Source organism: Terrapene carolina, unplaced genomic scaffold, assembly GCF_002925995.2.
Source record: "Terrapene carolina triunguis isolate 2854851 unplaced genomic scaffold, T_m_triunguis-2.0 Scaffold58, whole genome shotgun sequence".
Classification (NCBI taxonomy): Eukaryota; Metazoa; Chordata; order Testudines; family Emydidae; genus Terrapene; species Terrapene triunguis.
Window position 1 is genome coordinate 77,743,168 of NW_020664409.1, and position 21,714 is coordinate 77,764,881.

At 43.7% G+C, this 21,714-nt stretch overlaps 1 protein-coding gene across 5 annotated transcripts in view; it reads left to right on the forward strand.

Moving 5' to 3' along the window:
• SPAG1 (sperm associated antigen 1) overlaps positions 1-17,217 on the forward strand; it is a 61,692-nt gene extending 44,475 nt beyond the window's left edge. For all 5 annotated transcript variants that reach the window (XM_026663400.2, XM_026663395.2, XM_026663390.2 and 2 more), the window contains 5 exons: positions 9,750-9,891; positions 12,972-13,098; positions 14,616-14,780; positions 16,412-16,786; positions 16,950-17,217. In XM_026663400.2, the coding sequence (XP_026519185.1) occupies positions 9,750-9,891; positions 12,972-13,098; positions 14,616-14,780; positions 16,412-16,786; positions 16,950-17,081 (941 nt within the window). In that variant the 3' untranslated portion in view covers positions 17,082-17,217. The remainder of the gene's footprint in view (positions 1-9,749; positions 9,892-12,971; positions 13,099-14,615; positions 14,781-16,411; positions 16,787-16,949) is intronic.
• Positions 17,218-21,714: the final 4,497 nt, after the last annotated feature.

Consider the following 21,714-nt stretch of genomic DNA (forward strand, 5'->3'; position numbering starts at 1 on the left):
TATTTGTTTGTTGAATACCAACAATGTGCATTAGAATTCTGCCTGAGAGAAGGAAACTTGACTCAAAGAATAAGACCAGGCAGTAGTAATTTACAGTAATTTGGATTTTATAGGGAAAGGGTAGTATTGCATACTCAACCACAGTATGACTACGGAAAATCGCTTTCCATGTAGGGGACTGTAGCAAAGCGAGACTCACCGGCACAGCGCCTCCTGCTGGTTATCCTGGGAATTAGCTCTCCAGCGTACAGAGCGCCTCTTTCTGTCCGGTGTCTCGCCTGCCTCAGGCCCCTGTGACCCTCCCAGACCCTGGTGCCCTTTACCTCGGGGTTCTGCCCCAGCAGTACCCCACCATGCTCTGGGTCTCCCCTCCCAGGGAAACCCCCAACCCTCTCACCCACCTTGCCTCAGTGGCTACTGCCAGTCACCATCTAGCCCCCGTTCACTGGGGCAGACTGCAGTCTGTCATGACCACTCATCATTGGCAAGGAGGTTGGACCAGCTGTCTCTGCCTATCTCTGGGCTGCTGCCTCTGCAATCCCAGGACCTGTTTTGGCCCTTTAAGCAAGGCCCGCAGCCTGGAGATTTACCAGGCTGTAGCTCCCCAGCTCCTCCTGCCTTTCCCCAGCCCTGCTCCGTTCTCTGTAGCCTGAGCTCCCAGGCAGCCAGGTCCTTCTCCCTCCGAGGCTGGAAAGAGATTGACTCAGCTCCTGGCTCACAGCCCTTTTATAGGGCCAGCTGTGGCTGCCTTCCCAATCAGCCTACCCTATTGGCTCCCCGGGGCAGCCCTTTCCCAGGGCCGTCTTAACCCCTTCAGGGCCGGAGCGGGGTGACTGCCCCACTACACACCCCCCCCCCAAATCCCACGCCTGAGAGCAGAGGGGTCCTCGAGCCTGTGCGACCCGAAGATGTCCCGCCAGTCGCACTCACCGCTCCTCATTGTCCTTCAATTTTAGGGCCAGATCTTCTTTTTCCCTGTGGGATTTTTGTAGCTCCGCCTCCACCATCCAGCGGGCCTGCTCTGCAGCCTCCAGCCATGCACGCAGGCCAGAATCCCCCGGGCCCTCTTCCTTCAGGGTCTGGGTTCCTACTGCAACCTGCTCCACAACAACCTGGGTCCCGGCCTCTTGCTGGGCCCACTCTATCCCAGTCTCTTTGTCCGCCATCCCCCGTGGGTGGCTCTCAGGCAGGTCTACTGCCTTCTCTGCAGCAGCTACCTGGCCAGTCCTTGACCCCTTTGGGTCCTCAGGCCCCTCCACCTGAGTTCGCCCTCTTCTGAGGGGGCAGTTCCTCTTTATGTGGCTCTGTTTGTGGCAGCCAAAGCAGGCTTTCTGCCCCTTTGCTGCCCTGGGCCCCAGCTTCTGCCATTGGTCTTTCTCTGGGACAGCCATCCCTGGGCTGCCCTGGGTTAGACTCCTTGAGGCAGGGAGCTCCCTCCAAAGATGCCACCACCACCCACAGGCCCAACACCTTTGTCACCTCCTGACTTCCCTTGCCAGGTGACCTCTTGTAGGGGCCTGTCACTTCTCCCATTCTGGGTCAGGCTTCTTGCCCCCATCCCAGTAGGGACAATCCACCCTTACATGTCCACGCCACCCACAGGCATAACAAGCCCCACGCTCTGCCCTGGACCTCCTGGCCCCAGCACTGGGCTTTTCCCACCAGTCTCAGCGGTCTTTTTGGAACTCCCTCTGCAGGAGTTTCACCAGGGCCTGCTGCTCCTCTGCCAGCTGCCCCAGTTGTGCCCGCAAGGCCCACTGTACCTCCCACTGTCTCTCCTGGTTCTCCCCGAGCTCTTGCACAAGTCTCTCAAGCCTCTCAGGCTGCCCCTTTCCTCAGAGGACCAGACCCTGGTTTAATACAAACAAGAGGAAGTACTTCTTCACACAACTCACAATTAGCCTGTGAAACTCATTGTCATGGGATGTTGTGATGGCCAAAAGTGTAACTGAGTTAAAAAAAAGAAGTAGGTAAGTTCATGGAGGATACGTCCATCAGTGGCTATTACTCAAGATGGTCAGGAATGTAACCCCAGACTCGGGTGACCCTAAACCTCTGACTGCCAGAAGCAGAGATGAAAAGACAGGTGGATCTCCAAAATGGCCCTGCTCTGTACGCGCTGACTGCAGCTCTGGTACTGGCCACTTTTGGAGACAGGCTACTGGGTTAGATGGACCATTAGTCTGACCCATTATTAAGAGTTTGCAGGTAATCATGGAGAGAAGTAGTCAGATTTGTAGTGATAAGGTCCAACCTGTTCTGAAAATTAATCAAATTAGTTATAATTGTCTAAATCAAAAGATAATGCAATTCGTGGTGGTCTGGTATAAGATTAAGTCTATTGAACCTATTGTATGGATTTGGCCTTGTTTGCATTCTTCTTCGAGTGATTGCAGATGTCTATTCACTTCATGTGTGTGTGCGTCCAGTGCACAGTTGTCAGAGATTTTTCCCTTAGCAGTACCCATTGTGGTGGCACATGCGCCCTCTGCTGCCTCACACCACCACACAAAGGTACAAAGGGCAGATCCACCCCCAACCCTCCTTGTTCCGTTTTACTGGCTGTGATGGTTAATTGCAATATCATATTCCAACATCTTTCCCTCATATTTGTATACAGTTGGTATTCGTTTTAGTGTTTGTTGGTTATAGAAATAGGTTTTCTTTTAAAGTGTTTTTAAACACTTCAGTTCCCACTGCCAGGGCATACCTCGGTCACCAGCATCAAGCCCTGACATTCCTGAAAAAAACTGATGCCAGTGAGTGACCCACACTCCAGTTGCCTGAAGTGTCTCGAGGAGACTCACGTCAGGGATTGGTGTCAAATTTGCTGGGATTTTAATCCAAAAACCAAGAAAGACAGGGAGGCCAGGCTTAAGTTTCTTTTGATGGAGGCGGCCCTGCATCCACCTTTGGAGCCTTCCTGCTCGGAGTGGGTATGAGCACATCTGCATCCATCAGAAATGCTCCCCCAGTTTTGACTGAGCTTTGGAGCTGATCTCCCTCCCCATTACTGAGGAAGAGGCACCAGAAGACGCTGAGCCCTTAGATGCTATCTGGGAGATTGAGGTACTGAGCACTGAAGTCCAGCATATGGACAAGGACAGCAGAGTTTGCTTGAGGCCAAAGCACCTTCCAAAGCAGTCTTTTGTCAACTCTGATGCCAGCACCAGTGCTGTTGAGACCAACCCTGAAGAGGCTGCATCTAATTCAACAGTACAGAAGACTGTCTTGGTACTGTGTACTCCGGAAGCTTATGTGGCAGCACAAGATCTGCTGAGTTTCTCTGTGCAGGCTTTGCTGGCAGTCCAAGAGTCTTCTCGCCCAGTACTGGCACCTACGATACCTTTATTGTCGTTGTCCCAGCATATGATACCGTGAGTGCCTCCATTTCCCTGCATGCCTCTTCATGTGGTACCATCCAGAGGGAAGCCAGCCATTATCTCACGAGAACCGCCATCTCCAGGCTTCCCACATGGAACCTCAGCACTGATAGGAACAGCCCTTCCTTGGTTGGAGGAGGTGGCTTCATCTGTGGATTCTGAGGTTGGTTCCTACATGTCATACCTGCACCACAAACATCACTGTTCCCCTTCTACTGCCTATCATTGTTGGTATCCCTTGGAGGCTCTGTCTTGGCCATCAAGCAGAGACCCATGCCTAGGCAGAGATTGGGCTCTGCGACCTTACCAATGGCCATTATGAATCCTGTGAGGGTTTCTCCCTGCCTCCATGTTGTCGCCACACCCTCCCTGCTCTGCTTCTTTGAGTAGGCACCAAGATTTACCACGCCAGGTCCCATGGGAGACCATTCCTGATACGAGGCTTGGTACTGAGCGGGAGAAAATCAGTCTGGTGGATCTCCCTTTAGAGGAATTGGTGGAGGCTCCACCACAGTTGGTTTTGTCTTCCTCCTCTTCATTGCATGATGAGGCAGTGGTGTTGGAATGTGCCTCATTGTCCCCTGAGGATTACAGGGTTCATCAGGACGTGTTAACCGGGTGGCTTCCACTCTACATATCCAGCTGGGAGAGGTTGGAGAAAGGTTTGAGTGGCTGGTTGACATCTTAGCTTCTGTGGAACCATCTAGAGTGGCACTCCCAAATAATGAAGCTATCTTGAAGCCCACTAACATGCTGTGGCAGATTCAAACTTTCCTTCCCTCCCTCCCTCCCTCCCCTGGAAAAAAGGACTGAGTGCAGATATTATATCTCCTCACAGGGATATGAACATTTTTGCACCCACCCCCTTCCAGGGTTGTTGTTGGGCTCAGCTGCCAATGAGAGAGAATGCCAGGGTCAACAGGCATCAACCCCGAAAGGAAAGGATGCAAACCAGGTGGATCTTATTGACAGAAAACTTTATTCAACAGCAGGTCTGCAGCCCAGGATTGGTAACCAGCAGTCTTTGCTGGGACACTGACATTAGCCTCTGGGACAATATATTAAAATTTAAAGTCAAATTGCCAGAGGATGTGAGGCAGGAATTTCTCACCATGGTGAATAAGGGTAAATTAGTGGCCAGAATCTCCCTTCTGGTCGGTTTGGATGGTGCTGGCTCTGTGGTTAGAGCCATGGCATTGTCCATTATAATATATGCAGATGCCCATGAATCCAGGCATTGGATCTTCCTTAAGAGGTCTTCACAGATGATACAGGATCTGCCCTTTGAATTGACATCGCTCTTCTCTAAACAGGCAAATGATAAACTGCATAGCCTAAAAGACTTCAGGGTGACACTCAATCTTTGGGCATTTATACACTTGCACTAAGGAGGAAGCTGTTCTGTCCTCAGTAGGTTCACTGTTATCCTTCTTTCACACCTCATCACAAAGACCTGGCCAGGAAAAAGGGCACATGTTATAGAAGACCGCTCTCTCCTTCTGCAATATATGCTTGTTCATCTAGACTGCCTGGAAGTTCTAAGGCAAATATTTTGATGTGTTTTGTCGTGGTCAGCCTACTAGTTTCTGGATTGCCAACCTCTCCTACTTCACGGTTTGCCATCTGGTTATCTCACTACCTTAAGTGCTTGCTGCAACATCACTACAGATCAGTGGGTCTTATGCACAGTAGAATTGGGATACACTCTTCAGTTTCTTTCTATCCCTGCTTCCACTTTCCTTCCCCATCCCTTTTAAGAGACCACTCTCATGAGGAGAGAAGAAGCAACCTCTTCTCCAGTTGGGAGCCATAAAGACAGTTCTTCAGTTATACAGAGCAAAGGGATTTTATTCCTCTGACCCATTATTTCTTGATCCTGAAAGGGAGGTCTCAGACCCATACTAGACCTATGACAGCTCAACAAACATCTGAAGAAAATAAAGTTTTGCATGGTTACACTGGCTTCCATTATCCCCATCCTGGAGACTAGTATGCTGTCCTTGAATTAAAAGATGCATATTTCTATGTGGCAGTGCATCAAAGCCACAGAAAATCCTCAGGTTTTTGGTAAATTGGTGCCATTGCCAGTTTACAGTACTGCTGTTTGGCCTGTCTGCAACTCCATGGGTGTTTACAAAGTGCATGGCAGTGGTGGTAGCATTCCTGAGGAAGTCAGAAGTTAACAGATTTCCCTACCTAGGCGACTAGTTGGTGACAGGACAGTCCAAGGCATAGGTACTGTCTGGTGTGTCTGTCAACCACTCCAACTTCACCAGAGTTGCTCATCAACACAAGAAGTTAATCCTGTCATCTCTATAAATTCTCTCTTTTGTACGAGTGGTCTTGGACTCTTCCAAAGCCAAGGCCTTCCTTCCCCAGATAAGATTCCAGATGATGCTGACCATTGTGTTAGACCTGAAGGCCCATCCTACCATGACAGTTCAGACTTGCCTCAGACTTCTGGGGCATAGAGCTTCATGGATTTACAAAGTTTGGCTTGCCAGCCTCTGTCGCCGGAAGCTGCAAGGGTGGCTGTTATCTATGTACTCTCTGATTAGTCATCCCCTAGACATGGTGGTTCAGGTGCCCATTCAAATCTTGGCCTCTCTATATTGGTGGACAGACCCTTCAAATGAGTGTATGGGGTTCTGTTTGCTCCTTCTCAACCAGCTTTGACCCTGGGGGCTCAGCTGTGGTTCCTACAGACTCAAGATTTATGGTCTGCTCAGGATTTAACTGTACATATAAATGTCAGAGAATTGAGGTCTGTCCAGCTAGCTTGTCAAGCCTGCCTTCCCCATATCAAGGGAAGAAATCATACTCTCAGACAATACAGAAGCCATGTTCTATGTGAACAGGCTAGGAGGGGCCCATTTGACTCTGCTATGCCAGGAGGCAATGTGGCTGTGGGATTCTTGTTTTTCCACCTCACTCCATCTCAAGGCCTCTCACCTTCTGGGTGTTCAAAACAATCTTGCAGGCTGATTAACCAGATCTTTCACCAGTCACCACGAATGGTGTCTCTGTGCAGACAAGGCCAGATTCATTTTCAAATTGGGGGAGACTCCCCATACAGACCTGTTTACAACAACAGTCAACAGAAAGTGTCATCACTTTTGCCCTTGAGCAGGTCACAGTCTAAGGTCTCAGATGGATGCTTCCCTGTTGCCCTGGACAAGCTCCTTCACTCCTTTCCTCCAATTCCAATTCTGTCTAGAGTGTTGATGAAAATCAAGCAGGACCACGCTTGAGTCATACTCCTAGTTCCAGTGTGGCCTTGGCAACATTGATTTTCCACTTTACTGACCGTGTCTCCCAGATCTCCGTTGCCACTACCACTGGATACCGACTCGAACTCTCAGGATCCTGGTTGCCCCCTCCACCTGACTGCCTGGATGCTCTGAGCTAACTCCTAAGGAGGAGGTTTGTTCAAAGGTGGTTCAGGATGTACTTTTAAACAGTAGAAAGCCTTCTACTGGGTTTACTTACCTGGAAAAGATTCTCCATTTGGTCATACTAGAAAGGCATTTCCCTGGTCCGGACTCCAATCCGTCATGTGCTGGACTATTTTTGTTATATCTGTAACAACATGGTCTTGCCATTAGTTCCATCAAGGTCCACCTAGCAGCTATCTTGGCTTTCCACCCGCCAGTTGATAATCACTCATTTTTCTCCAGTCCTATGACAGAAAAAAATTAAAAATTCTGTGTACAATATTTTAAAATTCTGCAAATTTCATTTGTCAAAATAACACTATATAATCATGCCAGTTTCAATTATTTGGGTAATTTATTTCAAAATACCTGTCAGCAGCTATGTGTATAACAATACAGACAACAAAAAAATTCCCCCAGTAGTAGAGAATTAAAGAAACCCCTACGACACCACAGTTCCTGTTTTCTCTTCCCATCTCCCCCTCAGAGCCCAGCTGGGGGGCCAGACACCTGGGCCCCCTCCCCCAAGAGCCCAGTAACAGGGCCCCCTGGCCCAGACACTCTCACCCCTCTCTCCCCCATAGCCCAGGGATCCAGAGTGAGAAACAGCCTGATGCTGGGTCCCGGGCTTGTATGGAGTTTCCTACATATGCCTCCTTCTTTAAGGGTGTGCTGGGATCTGCAGCTGCCTGGAACCCTCCAGCTGCTCCTCCCCCTCCCCCTGGCAGTGTCTGTTTGCAAGCTGGGGAGCTGGACTCTGCCGGGTCCAGTGGCCCCTAGTGGTGGCCCACAGCTCTGCATTGCCAATTCTGCAGGGAAAAAGGAATTTCTTCGTAGAACATTAATTCTGCGCAAATTCTGCATTGCACAGTGGCGCAGATTTCACCCAGGAGTAATATCTGCAAAGGGGCTGGTTGGTCATCAGCGCATGCCTTTGCTTCACATTATGTCATCTCTCAGCAATCAAGAGATGATGCCAGATTTGGATGTGTAGTCCTCCAATCATTCGGGGAGACTCCAATCCCCCAGCTCCAGATTGAACTGCTTGAAAGTCACCTGAAGTTGAAAGGATACGTGCAATCACTTGAAGAGGAAAAATGATTACTAACCTGTTGTTCGCAATAACTGTTTTTCTTCGAGATGTGTTGCATATATCCATTCCACAACCTACCTTCCTTCCGCTCTCTATTGGAGTCTTTTGGTAAAAAACAACGCAGGGAAGTTGGGGGCAACTCTGCCCCTTTTTTTTTTTTGGTATGGTGATGTGAGGCAGGTGAGGGTGCATGTGCCACCCCAAAGAGTACCGCTGAGGGAAAAATCTCCGACAACTGTGCACTGGGTGGGCACGCACCTGAAGTGGAATGGACATGGGCAATGCATCTTGAAGAACAACAGTTATAGAACAGGTTCGTAACATACATACATTTATTTATTTACTTACTTACTTACTTACTTACAAAGGGATTAAATTAAGTCTGCGTAATCACTTCCCCTGGTGAAGGGTAACCGAGAAGGTGATAGTCTTCTCTTAGGATATGTCTATACAGCAAAAACTGCATGGGCAAATCTGTCTGAGGTTACACACACACTAGCTGGCTCAAGTAGGCTAATCCCTGAACGCAGGGCTACTGGACAGTACTTCTTTCAGATATAAAATCTATGGTCACCTGGCACTCTTAGTAACAGTTTGAGGAATTAGTCCTGGTGTCCTGGCCACATTCTGACTCAGGCTATTTACATGCTGCCTGTCTAATTCCCCTCTGATTTCAACTGGGTAAGTTATTCTTTATTTTCCCCTAAGTACATTATTGTGTAGTGTTTCTAGTGCAGAATGGCTGCCATGTTTTACCCCTAGACCTTATTCAGTTTCATTATTGGCTAAAATGATCCTTGTGTATACAGTCTGTTAAGCATGTGGGTCTCTTTATATTTGGTTTACTGAATCTAAGAAATTATAGATGTTTAAGCCTAGCAGGATTTTTAATAGCAGTAAATTTAGATTTTCATTGTTGCACACTAAGGGCTATGATGTTATTGTTAATTATTATTTGTGGGGACTGGTGCCCCACTGTGTTGTGCATTTTACAAGCACATCATAAGAAAGAGGTCTTGCCCAGAAAATCTTGCAGTCTAATTCAGGACAAGATGCAACAAGAGGATGAAACAGAAAGGAGGGAATGTGGGAGGGAGGACAAGTGTAACCACGGTGGATTGATTAAAATCAAAGTCATTTAAATCATTGATTTTAATCATGATTTAAATCAATTTTAATTGTGTTTTGCATTTGTACTTTGTAGTTATTTTCCTAAAGGAAAGTTGATTCTCTTTGGTTGGTAAACATTAAAACGTGTTGATTTGCAACTAAATATAGCCTTTATGCTAAATTTGGTGCTTCTTTTTGCTAACTAGGGAGATACACTACATCTATATACACTTATTTAAGACATTATGTAGTTTAATTTACATTTATTCAGATTCTTAATTTTTGGATTTTTTATTATGTTAAGAAACACATCATTCAACATTTTCTATTTACTATACGATTAATTTTTTACTTGTGATTACTACTGCTGTGAAAAGCTGGTTTAGCACTTCAACAAACTCCGGTTCCAGGTGCTGAGCCAGTGACTTTCACCAGTTTAGTGGTTTGACTTTCTTTAAAATTTGGCACTTTGGCTCTGCCCTCTCTCCCAATGTATAGCAGCACATTTGGAGAGCATATACACTGTGCCAGATTTATACATGGTACAATTTGTTTCATCATTGGAGCAGTGGGGAGACGAGGAGAGAGATTGTGACTCAAGGAATCAAAATCGTGACCCTCAAGCTACTCCAGGGGCAGTGTATTGTTGCTTAATCTGGGTGGATTATTAATCTACCCTTAATGAATTGATGGTTTTTTAAATAACATTTTAGTCCTTTTGTTACCAAGGTGAAAAAACTGAAGAGAATTTCAGGACCCTTAAGAATGAAGGAAATGAATTTGTAAAGAAGGGTGAATATAAAGAAGCTCTAATGAAATACAACGAGTGCATGAAATTAAATTCCAAGGAATGTGCTATCTACACTAACAGGTAAAGAGCTGAAATCTCTGCCGCACTTTGTAAGTATACTAAATAAGAATATATGATGATGATTCTCTTTTGTGTCTGCAGTTATTAATTTTGTGCCAGTTGAGTCACCTTTTTATATAAACAGAGAATTCGATTTTTCCATGATTGAGTTGTGGTTCAAATAACTATTGTTTTTATTTTAAACCTTATCTATCCTTCTTCAAGTGTTTCTGCATATTCCCACGCATGGATACTGCGCTGTCTTGTGGTAGAACCTTCTTCTAGCAGTGTCAGCTACAGCACTCTCAGTTCTCCAACTGGTTTTTGAATGTTATAATTCTTGATGTCTGATTTGTGTCCATTTATTCTTTTGCGTAGAGACTGTCCGGTTTGGCCAATGTCAAATCAGACACAAATCAGACGTCAAGAATTATAACCTCCCTGGACACTCAATTACAGACTTAAAAGTCGCAATTCTCCAACAAAAAAACTTCAAAAACAGACTCCAACGAGAAACTGCAGAACTGGAATTAATTTGCAAATTGGACACCAATAAATTAGGCTTGAATAAAGACTGGGAGTGGATGGGTCATTACACAAAGTAAAAGCTATTTCCCCTTGCTAATTTTTCCCCTACTGTTACTCACATCTTCTTGTCAACTGTTTGAAATGGGCCATCCTGATTATCACTACAAAAGTTTTTTTCTCCTGCTGATAATAACCCACTTTAATTGATTAGTCTCGTTAGAGTTGGTATGACAACACCCATTTTTTCATGTTCTCTGTGTGTATATATATCTTCCTACTGTATTTTCCACTGCATGCATCCGATGAAGTGGGTTGTAGCCCACGAAAGCTTATGCCCAAATAAATTCGTTAGTCTCTAAGGTGCCACAAGTACTTCTCGTTCTTTTTGCTGATACAGACTAACACGGCTACTTCTCTGAAACCTGAGATTCAAGAGGTACACTTCTTGCCTAACTGTCTTCCTGGCATGTGATGAGAGGAGTGGGGTCTCAAGTGCCTAAGAAGAGGACATTCACCTTCTGGATGTTTGATTTCTCAGACCTTCACTCCCAGAGCTTGCAAGCTTTGCAGTTCTTCCGTCTCAAGATAGCTCTCCTGGCTAGACCCTTTGGATCCAATCAGTCCTCAGATCTTGCGTCTAAGAGGCCAGTCTCAGCTCCTGGGCTTCCAGTGGTTCTCAGCGACTGAACGGTTCCAACAGGCTGCAACCCCTGTCAGGGCCAGATCATGTTCCTTCAGCTCCCCCAATCAAGCCCCCAAAGCTATGCATTTCCAAATTGAGGGCCATGCAGTCAGATCTAAATAACCCTGTTCTGGAAGAGAAGTTGAGAGACAGTTTTGCCACCCTCACTAGTGCCAACCCTCATGCTTGCAGATACTGACCCTGGCTGAACTCCTGAGGCTGCAGGATCAGCGTCAGTTCCAACTTCCACTTCCAGATCCAGGAAGATGGAATGAATTGGTGACAGAATCGGGGCCAACAGCTCCTTCAGTTCCATCTGTCCTGGCACTGAAGAAAAAGCAGCATAGGGACATAACTGTCTGGTAGCAATGCCAGTTCCCATGCCTCAGAACTTTTGGATCTGTCAGATTCTGACAAGACCTCTACCGTTACGAAGCAAAGACCCATTCCATCCCCAGCTTCAATAGCAAGGGAGATGGATTTGTGTATAATGTTGGATCTGATGTTGTCTACTTCTTCGGATACATTGTTGTCCCTAAGTCAGTTCCAGCTACATCCTTGGTCCCAGGGAGCTCTTTCACCTTGGCAGCCCAAGTTCACCTTCTAGCTCTGGCATATTCATTGGTTCCAAATATGAAATATAAGGTTTCTAAAAGGAGGCATGTTTTCCCGGTTCCAAGATCATAGTCCTCGTCTCCTGTTAGGAAGAATTGGTCAGAAGGTGCCTCTGGTTCTTCCCTGGAACACCTTATGCTTCTTCCTCCTATGGCCCTACAGGATCCCCACAAAGAGATGGATCTTCATATTTCCCTGTGGAGCCGCTGTTATCCCTGTTGCATTCTACCTCTGATCCAGACCTGGATCTTTACCAAGAGGAAATTAGAGGAAGAATGTAGACACCTGTGGCTCGATTTGTATCACCCTATGATCTGCAACCCCAAAATCAGTTGCAGGGGAGATTGGCAGTCCTGGGGGCCACTTCAGGAATTTTTCAGTTACCCTCCACATGGAGGACAGGAAATGTTTCTATTGAAAAGGATATGGCAGTCCTGAGATCCTCGGATCTGGCTCCTCCGGATCTGCCAACATTACAGATGGTTGTGCCAGAAATGCTTTCTGAGGAGGTAGCTTTCCCTTTGAGCAGGAGCATTTGGAAATGGATTATGTTTATCCCAGATGAACTTCTGGGAGTGGCTACTTGCCTTCTGAGGATGCTGTGCAGTTCCACAATTTGGTGGATCATGTAGTGTCCTTTTAAAATCTTCCTGCAGTGCCTGTGGAAGAGACTTTTCACCCAGTGTTTGATATGCTTGGTGCCACTTTGAAGAGTAGGATATCCCTACCTATTTTGGATGGTTAGAAACAGCAATGTAGCAGCATTAATTTTTAAAGAATTGCTTAAACCTGTTGTAATCCCATCAACTCTCACAAATTAAGAAGGATTTGACTGGGTCAGTACTTGGATGTGAGACCTCCAAGTAATACTTAGCTGAAAAGTGTTGCCAAAAGTAGTGGTAGTGTTTTACTAAGTGGCACTCTTTTTTCCTTAGCCACTATTGAACTAATGCCCCATTACAGTATTAGGTGTATTATGGTGACATAGGCCTTGATACTGCAAACATTTACCCATGTGTTTAATTTAACTGTGAAAGTCTCATTGAGTTTTGTCTGAGAAAAGATTGCAGAAATTGGCCATGTGGAAATATTATAAATCCAATGCTGTAATAACTTGTACTATAAATATTTTTGAAGAACTCCAAAGTTTAAAAAAATTAATTGATGCTGAATTCTAACAAGCAACATAGTTAACCTTTGAGAGTCAGAAACTATTGGCACTGCAATAGGTTACAATTCCCTTAAACCAAACTGTTATTTTATTGTATTCTATTAGGGCTCTCTGTTACTTAAAATTGTGTCAATATGAAGAGGCTAAACTGGATTGTGATCATGTTCTTCAGATAGAAGACTCTAATGTCAAAGCTTTTTATAGAAGAGCTCTAGCATACAAAGGACTACAGGTAAGAAAAAAGAACAAGGCAGGTATTCCTAAACATTTTTAAATTTGGAGCTCTCTCGTTCAAATGCACTCACATAGTTACAGTGGATATGTAAATACAAGAGAGGTGTGGAATGTTGGTTATTTATTAATGTTGGTAAAGCGCTTGGCAAAATTAAAGCACTGTACAAATATTTTGGGTCCATAAGAAATATTTGAATAATGATTTCATGTAATTGATTCATGCGTGCAGAAATGTCAGGGAGCAACTCAGAGTTTTGGTTAACTGGAATTGAGTTAAATAAGATTCTACTGTTTTTTAATTTTTCTCTGATACTCGTACAATTTCCTTCCCCTGCTGAGGTCTCCCCAATGTAATGTATCAGAGGGGTAGCCGTGTTAGTCTGGATCTGTAAAAAGCGACAAAGAAGCTTATGCTCCAATACATCTGTTAGTCTATAAGGTGCCACAGGACTCTTTGTCCCAATGTAATGTTGAGCATTGTTGAGCATGCAGATAAGGAATCGCTTGAAACCAAGTAATGCAGCAGACTGAATGTACACTTTTTTTCCTTCAGTTGCCTCCATACTCTGCTATGAGTTCCAAATGTAGGCTTTAGTAAGCATGATGACAAAATCAGATTCCTTTACTTACTGAAAAAAAATCTGCAAAACTACAGCAGCAAAAAAAAAAAAAAAACAACAAAGGAAAATTTCACCTCTCTGCAAAACCAGTGGGAAGACAAAGTATTGCTTTGTGTTAAATGTTTTCCTTAGCTCTATTAAGTAACCTGTAATTGATCAGCTGCAATTGACCTCTTTGTGTCATTGTAGTCCATAGAAAATAATATAGGTAACAGTGAAACCTCAGAGTGATTTAACCAGCCAAACAGGTAGTCAGAGAACAGTGATGCATTTATTCGTCCTAAAATAATATAGGAAGAAATACAAGAAGCTAAGAAACTTGCACCTGTTTTTTGTGTACTCTAGAAAAATGTTTGCAATTTTATTGAAGACGTAAGCAGAAATACACTTTACATAGTGTATTTGTAGTGTGTGTGTGTATATGACAGGTCTCACAACACGGGTGGACCTAGCACATATACATTTCCTAAAATCATCTGTCACAGTGTCCAGAATGGGTCACAGCTGTCCGGTCAGACAGTGAGAAAACAGGGCAGACACACCCAGATTGGAAGTGCACATAAAAGCAGCGTCATTTAATAATGCATTCACTAACGGGGGTGGATTTTCTGAGCAAATTTATTCACAAATTGGATATTTACAGAGATCATTTGTAAATATTTAGCTGCATAACAATAGTTTAAAAGAACAGAGAACCCATTCTTAGCTTTTTTTTTCTTTAGTAATATTATACATGTTTAAATCTAAATTTAGATTTATTCTGCTCATTGTTGTCAGTATCCCAGCATTTTTCTGAATAATTGTGAATAGGAGTGTGGCAGTTAGCTAATTCTCCTACTGTGGCATCTGGAATTTGTTTTATGAAAACAACTTACTTCTCCTCTTTGCCTTTCAGAATTACCAAGCCAGTGTTGATGATCTCAGCAAAGTACTTATAATAGATCCAAATGTGGCTGAAGCAAAGAGGGAACTACAAGAGATCACCCAGTTGCTTAACCTTAAAAATGATGTTGGAGCCAGTAGCCAGCAAAAGCAAAGGAAGAAAATCAAAATACAAGAGGTATTTCCCTGCTTTTGCAAAGCAGGCAGTATTGAAGTAACACACTTAAGATTAAAATAGGGCTTTTCTTCTGTAATGTTGACAGATATTTTGAGCTAATACTTCGTACATATAGTGTGTTTATTCATGTGCTTGCTAGTTTTAAAAACATGCCAATTTACTCACATCTTTAATGTTGTGTGTATTTGGTGCCAATCAGACTCTTATAATTAAGTCTGTAATGCTTCGGGGTACATCCAAAATTCCAGCAAAAATAAACTGACTATAATGCCTAAACAAGAAACATTCAGATGTTAAAGTTGAGGATATGTTCTTTTAAAAAAAACAAAACACTGTTCAAAATATCTGTCATATCTGATAATGCAACATTTCAGGTCTCTTTCAAATGTTGTTTTTGGGGAACCAGCAAGAGGCTGTGCTGTCCAGGAGTCCCCTGTGGCTGTGTGTGCTGTCAGAGGCTATACTTTCAGTTAGGCTTGGCAGTTTGGTGGAAGAATGGAGTACTGAATATGCATTGGAGAAGTAGAGTATGGGTGAAAAATCTACAAAATCATGAGAGAATGCTGTTTTCCCCTTGATTTTTTTACTACAATAACTAAGTGATGTAATATTACTAGGTTAAAACAACTGCACTGAGTTGCTGTTGCCCAGATAATACTGAGTCACTGTTGTTAAATACTGAATCATTTCTGTGACTAAACGTTTGTGGTCCTGTAAGAATGGGTGTCTTTCTTCCTTGTTTTATTACAAGAAATATTGCTACTGATCTATATAGTGTGAGATTAGAATTTGGGTCTCTCAGTTTAAAACTGTTGTATAACTTTTATTAAAACTGGAACTGCAGATGGTAATATAAACCATTAGGGAGGGACCCATTTGTGCAAGTGGTCCCATGCAGGGATCCCATCAAAGTCAAAGGGATTTGGGGAACTTCATGTAACTGGCATAATCTAGAAGTTGGCTTTTTCATTTTAACCAAAATGTACTACATATGAGATCAAGAAACCTCCCCTAATAGTAAGAAGTAGAGAACACAATCAGATTATTGAAGAGAGAAAAGAATAGCAGACTAGGCACAAAGACATTATAACATACCCTAAAACTTTCTCGAAAAGTTTTATTATAAATTCAAGAGACGCTGACCCAAGAATTTTCATTGTGTTAACCCAATTTCATGACTCTTCATGTTTTGAAAGACAGCCTATTTTTAGTAGATATTTACTATGACTAAATTACAGTATGACTATTCTTGATCTATAATTCATATAGATAGTATGTATATTTGAAATTATGATGTTATTGGTCCTATGTTTAGTTTTCTGCCAAAAACTTTCAGCTCTCTCCTTAAGAAGAGGGTGCAAAATACTGAAGACAAGTGTAAAATATGCATTGTTAACTAAGAAAAACAACCTTTTAACCTGCATGAATATTAGGATACCATTTCTGTAAAGGGCAAAGTGGGACATAGAAAGGAGAATAGCCATCATGTTCCAAAAAGTCTTCCCACAAGATGGGGAAAGTGGTAAAATCTAATTTAGTGGTATCAGTGCTGGACATACTGTCATCTGGTTTATGAAACTTGAGATATTATATATGTCAAAATTAAAATGATTTGTTGTTTTCCCGTGAAGGTGAATGAGGGTAATGAAGAGGAGAGACAGACCAGTACCTCAGAGGATGCTGTGCTTAATTACCAAGTTGCCAAAGGAGGAGCTGAAAACAGTTTGCCATTGAAAATCTCTGAAAAACTGCTTATTTCAGAACCATCTAATGCCTATGAGTTTGGTCAGATTATAAATGCGGTGAATGTCAAGAAGGATGAAGCTGCCTGTGCAGATCTTTTAACCATTATTGATCCAAAAAAATTGCCAATGCTGCTAAGTAACAAACTAGAAGGGGATACCATTCTGATCTTTATGCGAGCACTGGAATGTCATCTACTTGGGAAAGACCCTGGCCTTGTGTATCAGCACCTTCTTTATCTGAGTAAAGTTGAGAGGTTTAAGGTAAGAGCATATGATATATTCAGTGCAGTTTCTCTCTGTGAAAATGTCAAACTCAAAATGTAAAAAACTCAATACAATATAAAGCTTATTAAATTTAGCACTTAACAGAAAAATAGAAGACTTATACCTACATGCACTAACTATACAAAATATATTTTTTCAGGCAGTGCTGACACTTCTTAGCAAGAATGAAAAAGAGCAGGTTCAGCAGTTGTTTGATTCTCTTTCAAAAAAGCAAAATCACCAATTTTCTTTAGAAGACCTGGAGAGTCTTAAAAGGGTTTATGAACTTTAAACAGAATTTTTAACATTTGCATGTATATAGTTGATGTTGGTAGGCTGGGTGTATGAACTATGCAGACTTGCATGGGATAAAGTCAGTCTTTTACCTGGATTGTTCAAGATGCTGTATGTATATATATATATATATTTTTTTTTTTTTTACAATATGTGCACATTTAAAATCTGCTGCTCTTTTATCTTGTAACTGTATAAATTTTTAACCTATAGCATACTAATGCACATCTTTGTATTTAATAACATAGGTCATATTATTTGATGATATATTGATCAAATTAGAATATATTGATTTTATATATGTATATAGTGCACACCAGCAGGGTCAATGTGGGCCAGTTAATGTGCAACATGCCAGTGTGCACTAGAATTCACACTCCTCTAGTGCGGACTAACACATCGTATAGACAAGCCCTGTGTTTACAAAAAATACTTTGTGTTAATTTTTTTCTGATGTTAAATAACTGCTTAATGTCATCATTCTTGGAATGTACAAAAATAATATTTTTATACTGTTTGTGCAGTACAGGTTAACAGGTGAATCAAAATAGACTAGTTTGTGATGGAACTCTTTGAAGCAATATAATTGTTAAATTGTGAAGTTTTTGAAATGGAAAAGGGGAGAGTAATTTATTGTTATACATGTGGAAATTTTTTGTGGCAGGATTGCTGATGCTTTTGTACTGTTTTTGAAAGCGGTATTTATTGGTAGTAACAAATTTTCATTGATAGACCCTCTCTTGTATGCTATTATTGAAATACTATGTGCTATCTTAATGTTTTATTCTGTTGTAATTAATTTATCCTAAGAAAAAGTGGCTGCAATTAGAAATAAAGGTATTTGACTTTTCTGAAACTCATATAAAAACTATTTAAAACATCAGCTACTCTTCTCGTCAGTCATGCTTGAGAAGACAGACACAAAAATAGTAGTTTCACAAACTCAATTTAAGTTAACAGTTCTGCTTTATTTTGAGTTGTGCTATACCAACGTTTTTCATATTTGAAAGCAGAGGAAGCTCTCTTTTTCAAAAAACAGTGTTTTTTCCTCTTTTACTCAGTTTCTTTGTTTAACTTGAGCACACTCCATCCCCGGTGTACATTAAACCTGTAGATGCTTTATGAAAATGAGAGAGATTGGGAATGTTATTTTCATGTAAATTTGCTTCAGGCATATATTAGTACAAAATAAATTTTTCTGTAAAGGTATAGAGCAGCAGCAGCACCAGAGCCAGCAAACAGAGTTGTAAACAGGGGAGTTCAAGTGGGAGTTCTGTTGGAGGAAAAGGGAGGAAGCAAGCCCCTGTTCCTTAGGGGCAGTGTGTGTATTTTTTCTGTTTTGTGGTTGGTTTTTTTTCCTGTTCAGTTTGCAGAGACTAGCAGGAGGCAGTGTGCTGTGAGAGAAGCTGAACCCTGATTAGTGGTCCTATGAAGGCAGCCATACAGTCAGTCAGCAGCACAGGAGCCAGCAAACAGAGCTTTAAACTGGGGAGGATAGGGGAAGGGGTGTGTGGTGGTCTGGTTTTGTTTTGGTGTGGGTGTGGTTTTTTGGTTGGTTTTTTTTTGTTTTTTTCTTCTTCCTTGGCAGGTGGGAAGGCTAGGACAGGTAGAGAGGCAGCAGTGGCAGTGACCCAAGGAATGGAAGAGACAATGAAGATGACCGATGTGGAAGCTGCGGGATATACATGATCCTGGAACAGGTACCTGAAAAGAGCCTTGTTTGTATGAAGTGCCACCTGATAGAGATGATGGAAGAGAAGATCTAAGGTTTAGAGATGCAGGTAGAAACTGTGGTTGAGTTTTGAAGGGGATTTGAGCAGATGATGGAGGAAAGGTGATAGGAGGCTGAAGGAAAAAGTCAAGACTCACAGATGCAAGCTGGACTGAAGAGCTTTGAGGAGGAGACTGCTGGGTTAGGAAAGTGCCCAGTGGAAGCATATGACTATGAGAACCAGGCATAGGAAAAGACCAGCTAGTGAAAGAGAAATAGAACTCAGGAAACAGGTTTGTTGAGTTGGAAAATGAAGAAGGGGCACAGCAGGCTGTAACAGAAGGAGGGAGGGCAAGGAAGAAGAGCGACTAGTTCTGTAAGAAAAGGAAAAGAGCCAGTGGAGATACCTGGAGTTCAGAGCTCCAGAAGGATACAGGATGACTTGCAGAAGATTGCAAGGGAGAATAAAAGACAAGAGGACTTGTAGCCAGAAAGAATAGGAGGAAGGCTGGAGAATCACACTATAACTAGGAAAAAGCAGGACTACATGGCTGGTGACTTCCTACTAAGAAGAACAGACAGGCCTGGCATCAGAGCTGATCCAGAGAAGAGAATGATGCACTGTCTGCCACGAGCTAAGATATGGGATGTGGACCTGACGATGAAGAGGATCCTAAATTTGGGGGTCTGGATAATCTCCATCCAAGAACATTAAAGGAACTGGCACATGAAATTGCAAGCCCAATAGCAAGGATTTTTAATGAATCTGTAAACTTGGGGGGTCGTACCCTCTAACTGGAGAATTGCTAATATAGTTCCTATTTTTAAGAAAAGGGTGGGGAGAAAGTGATCCGGGAAACTACAGGCCTGTTAGTTTGTTCTCAATTGTATGCAAGGTCCTCAGTATGTACACTCGGCTGCAGACACCAGTTTTGGTGCCACAGTGCAGTGGTGGGCACTGCTCAGGAGTCACCTACAATGGAGCACCCATAGAGACACTACTCAAAGAAGACAAAGTTACCTTGTGCAGTAATGATGGTTCTTAGAGATGTGTTCCCCTATAGGTGCTCCATGACACACCCTCCCCCCCTCTACTTCAGAGTTCTTGTCATTGACTCTGCGGTAGAAAAGGAACTGAGAAGGGTTCACCTACACATGCTGGCTAGCCTTGTGGCAGGTGAGGAGCAGCGTATATGCAGGCTGAACGGACACTGCCACCAAAGTTCTCTGATCAGCAGTGCGGGGCTGCAGACACACCTACAGTGGAGCACCCATAGGGACACACATCTCGAAGAACCAATGTTACTGCACAAGGTGAGTAACTTTGTCATCTTTCCACAAATCCTGGAAAACAGCTCTCCCATTATTTTATTCTAACCCTTGGAAGTGTGTGGCATAAATGGGTATTCCTAGAGCTCTAAAGATATGTACTCTATGTACTTGAGATATGTTTGTTGTACCCTGTTCTTTTCATTCTATCCAAAATGCTAATGCCTTAGGGCCTCAAAGATGCTGCAGACAAGATGTAAAAATCCAGTTGACATGCTAGGCATCTTGGAAACTATTCATAGAAGTCCCTAGAGGCAGTGGAGGGAGAATGTATGAGCCTCATCAGAGGAAGATTTGCAAAGTAAGATTCCATTCCTTTACAGAGGTATCCTTTGGTAGCAAGGTGCTACTAGGTTGATTCCCACATAACTTCCTTGTTTATAAAGCTCTTGCTTTAAATGGGACAAACTTCCATTCCTATTATTCTACAATAATTATTCAACTCTGGTCATTCCGCCCGCGGCCCTCCACCCCCAGTGCTGTGACTCGCTGCTCACTATTTCCAGTGAGTAACGAATGAGGAGAGAAGCTGTGCAACAGAATGAGAAATTACTTACCTAAGAATTTTCTTTCTGTTAGCAGCTTCTCTCCTCATTCAGCCCACTCTGGTAGTCTGGTAAATGACTAAGGCTGTAAGAAAATCAAGGACCATGGTTTTGTTGCTTGAACCGCAGTTTTTAGCAGACACTGCAACTTTTTATAGCTGCCACAATTTCAACACAGCCAGCCCCTGGATGCTGCTGCCAGTAGCATGGACCAACTTCTCCACGGCTGGCTCTGTGCACCTCTGCTCCCCCACAATAAGGAGAACATGTACGCCTGAGGGAATTCTGTGCCAAAAAAATTAAAAATTCTGTGCACAATATTTTAAAATTCTGCATATTTTATTTGTCAGATAAATGTGGCGCCTTCAGCTTGGCAGTGAGGCACACAGGCCACTGGCTGTATGGAGGTGGGAGATCACCCAGGAACTTCTCCCCTCCGGGACACTGACTTGGCAGTGAAGATGCACCCAACCCTGACACAGCGCAAGGGCTGGGCCTGCCCCAGAAACACCCCAGGGCCCTGCCCCTCCATGCCAAGTGCACCAAGATAGCAAGTGAGAGGGATGTCTCACACACACTCCCAGCCCTGGCCCCTAATCCAGGTTTGGGGCAGGCAGGCTCAACCCAGCAGGATCCAAGTGTGGAGGGGCTTAATGTGGGGGGATTCAGGTGTGGGGTGAGAGGGTTCTGGGTGTGGTAATCTGGGTGTGGGCACCTCGATTTGGATGGACAGGGGCTCGTTGGGACAGGGGGTTCTGGGTGCAGGGGGAATGGGACTCCAGGGGGTCCAGGTGAAGATGGTTAGGGCTCAGCGGGGGGGGGTCTGGATGTGGGAGGTTCAGTGTGGGGATCTGGGTGCTAGGAGCTCAGCGAGGGGTCCAGGCCCTGGGAGAGTGGGACTCAGTGAAGGTGGGGGTCCGGGTGCAGGGGGGTTGGGGCTCGTTGGAGTGTGAGGGGCTTAGTGGGAGTGGTCTGAGTGCGGGGGGGAGGGGCTCAGCGGGGGTCTGGATGCAGGGGTGGAGCTCATCAGGGAGAGTCATTGCAGG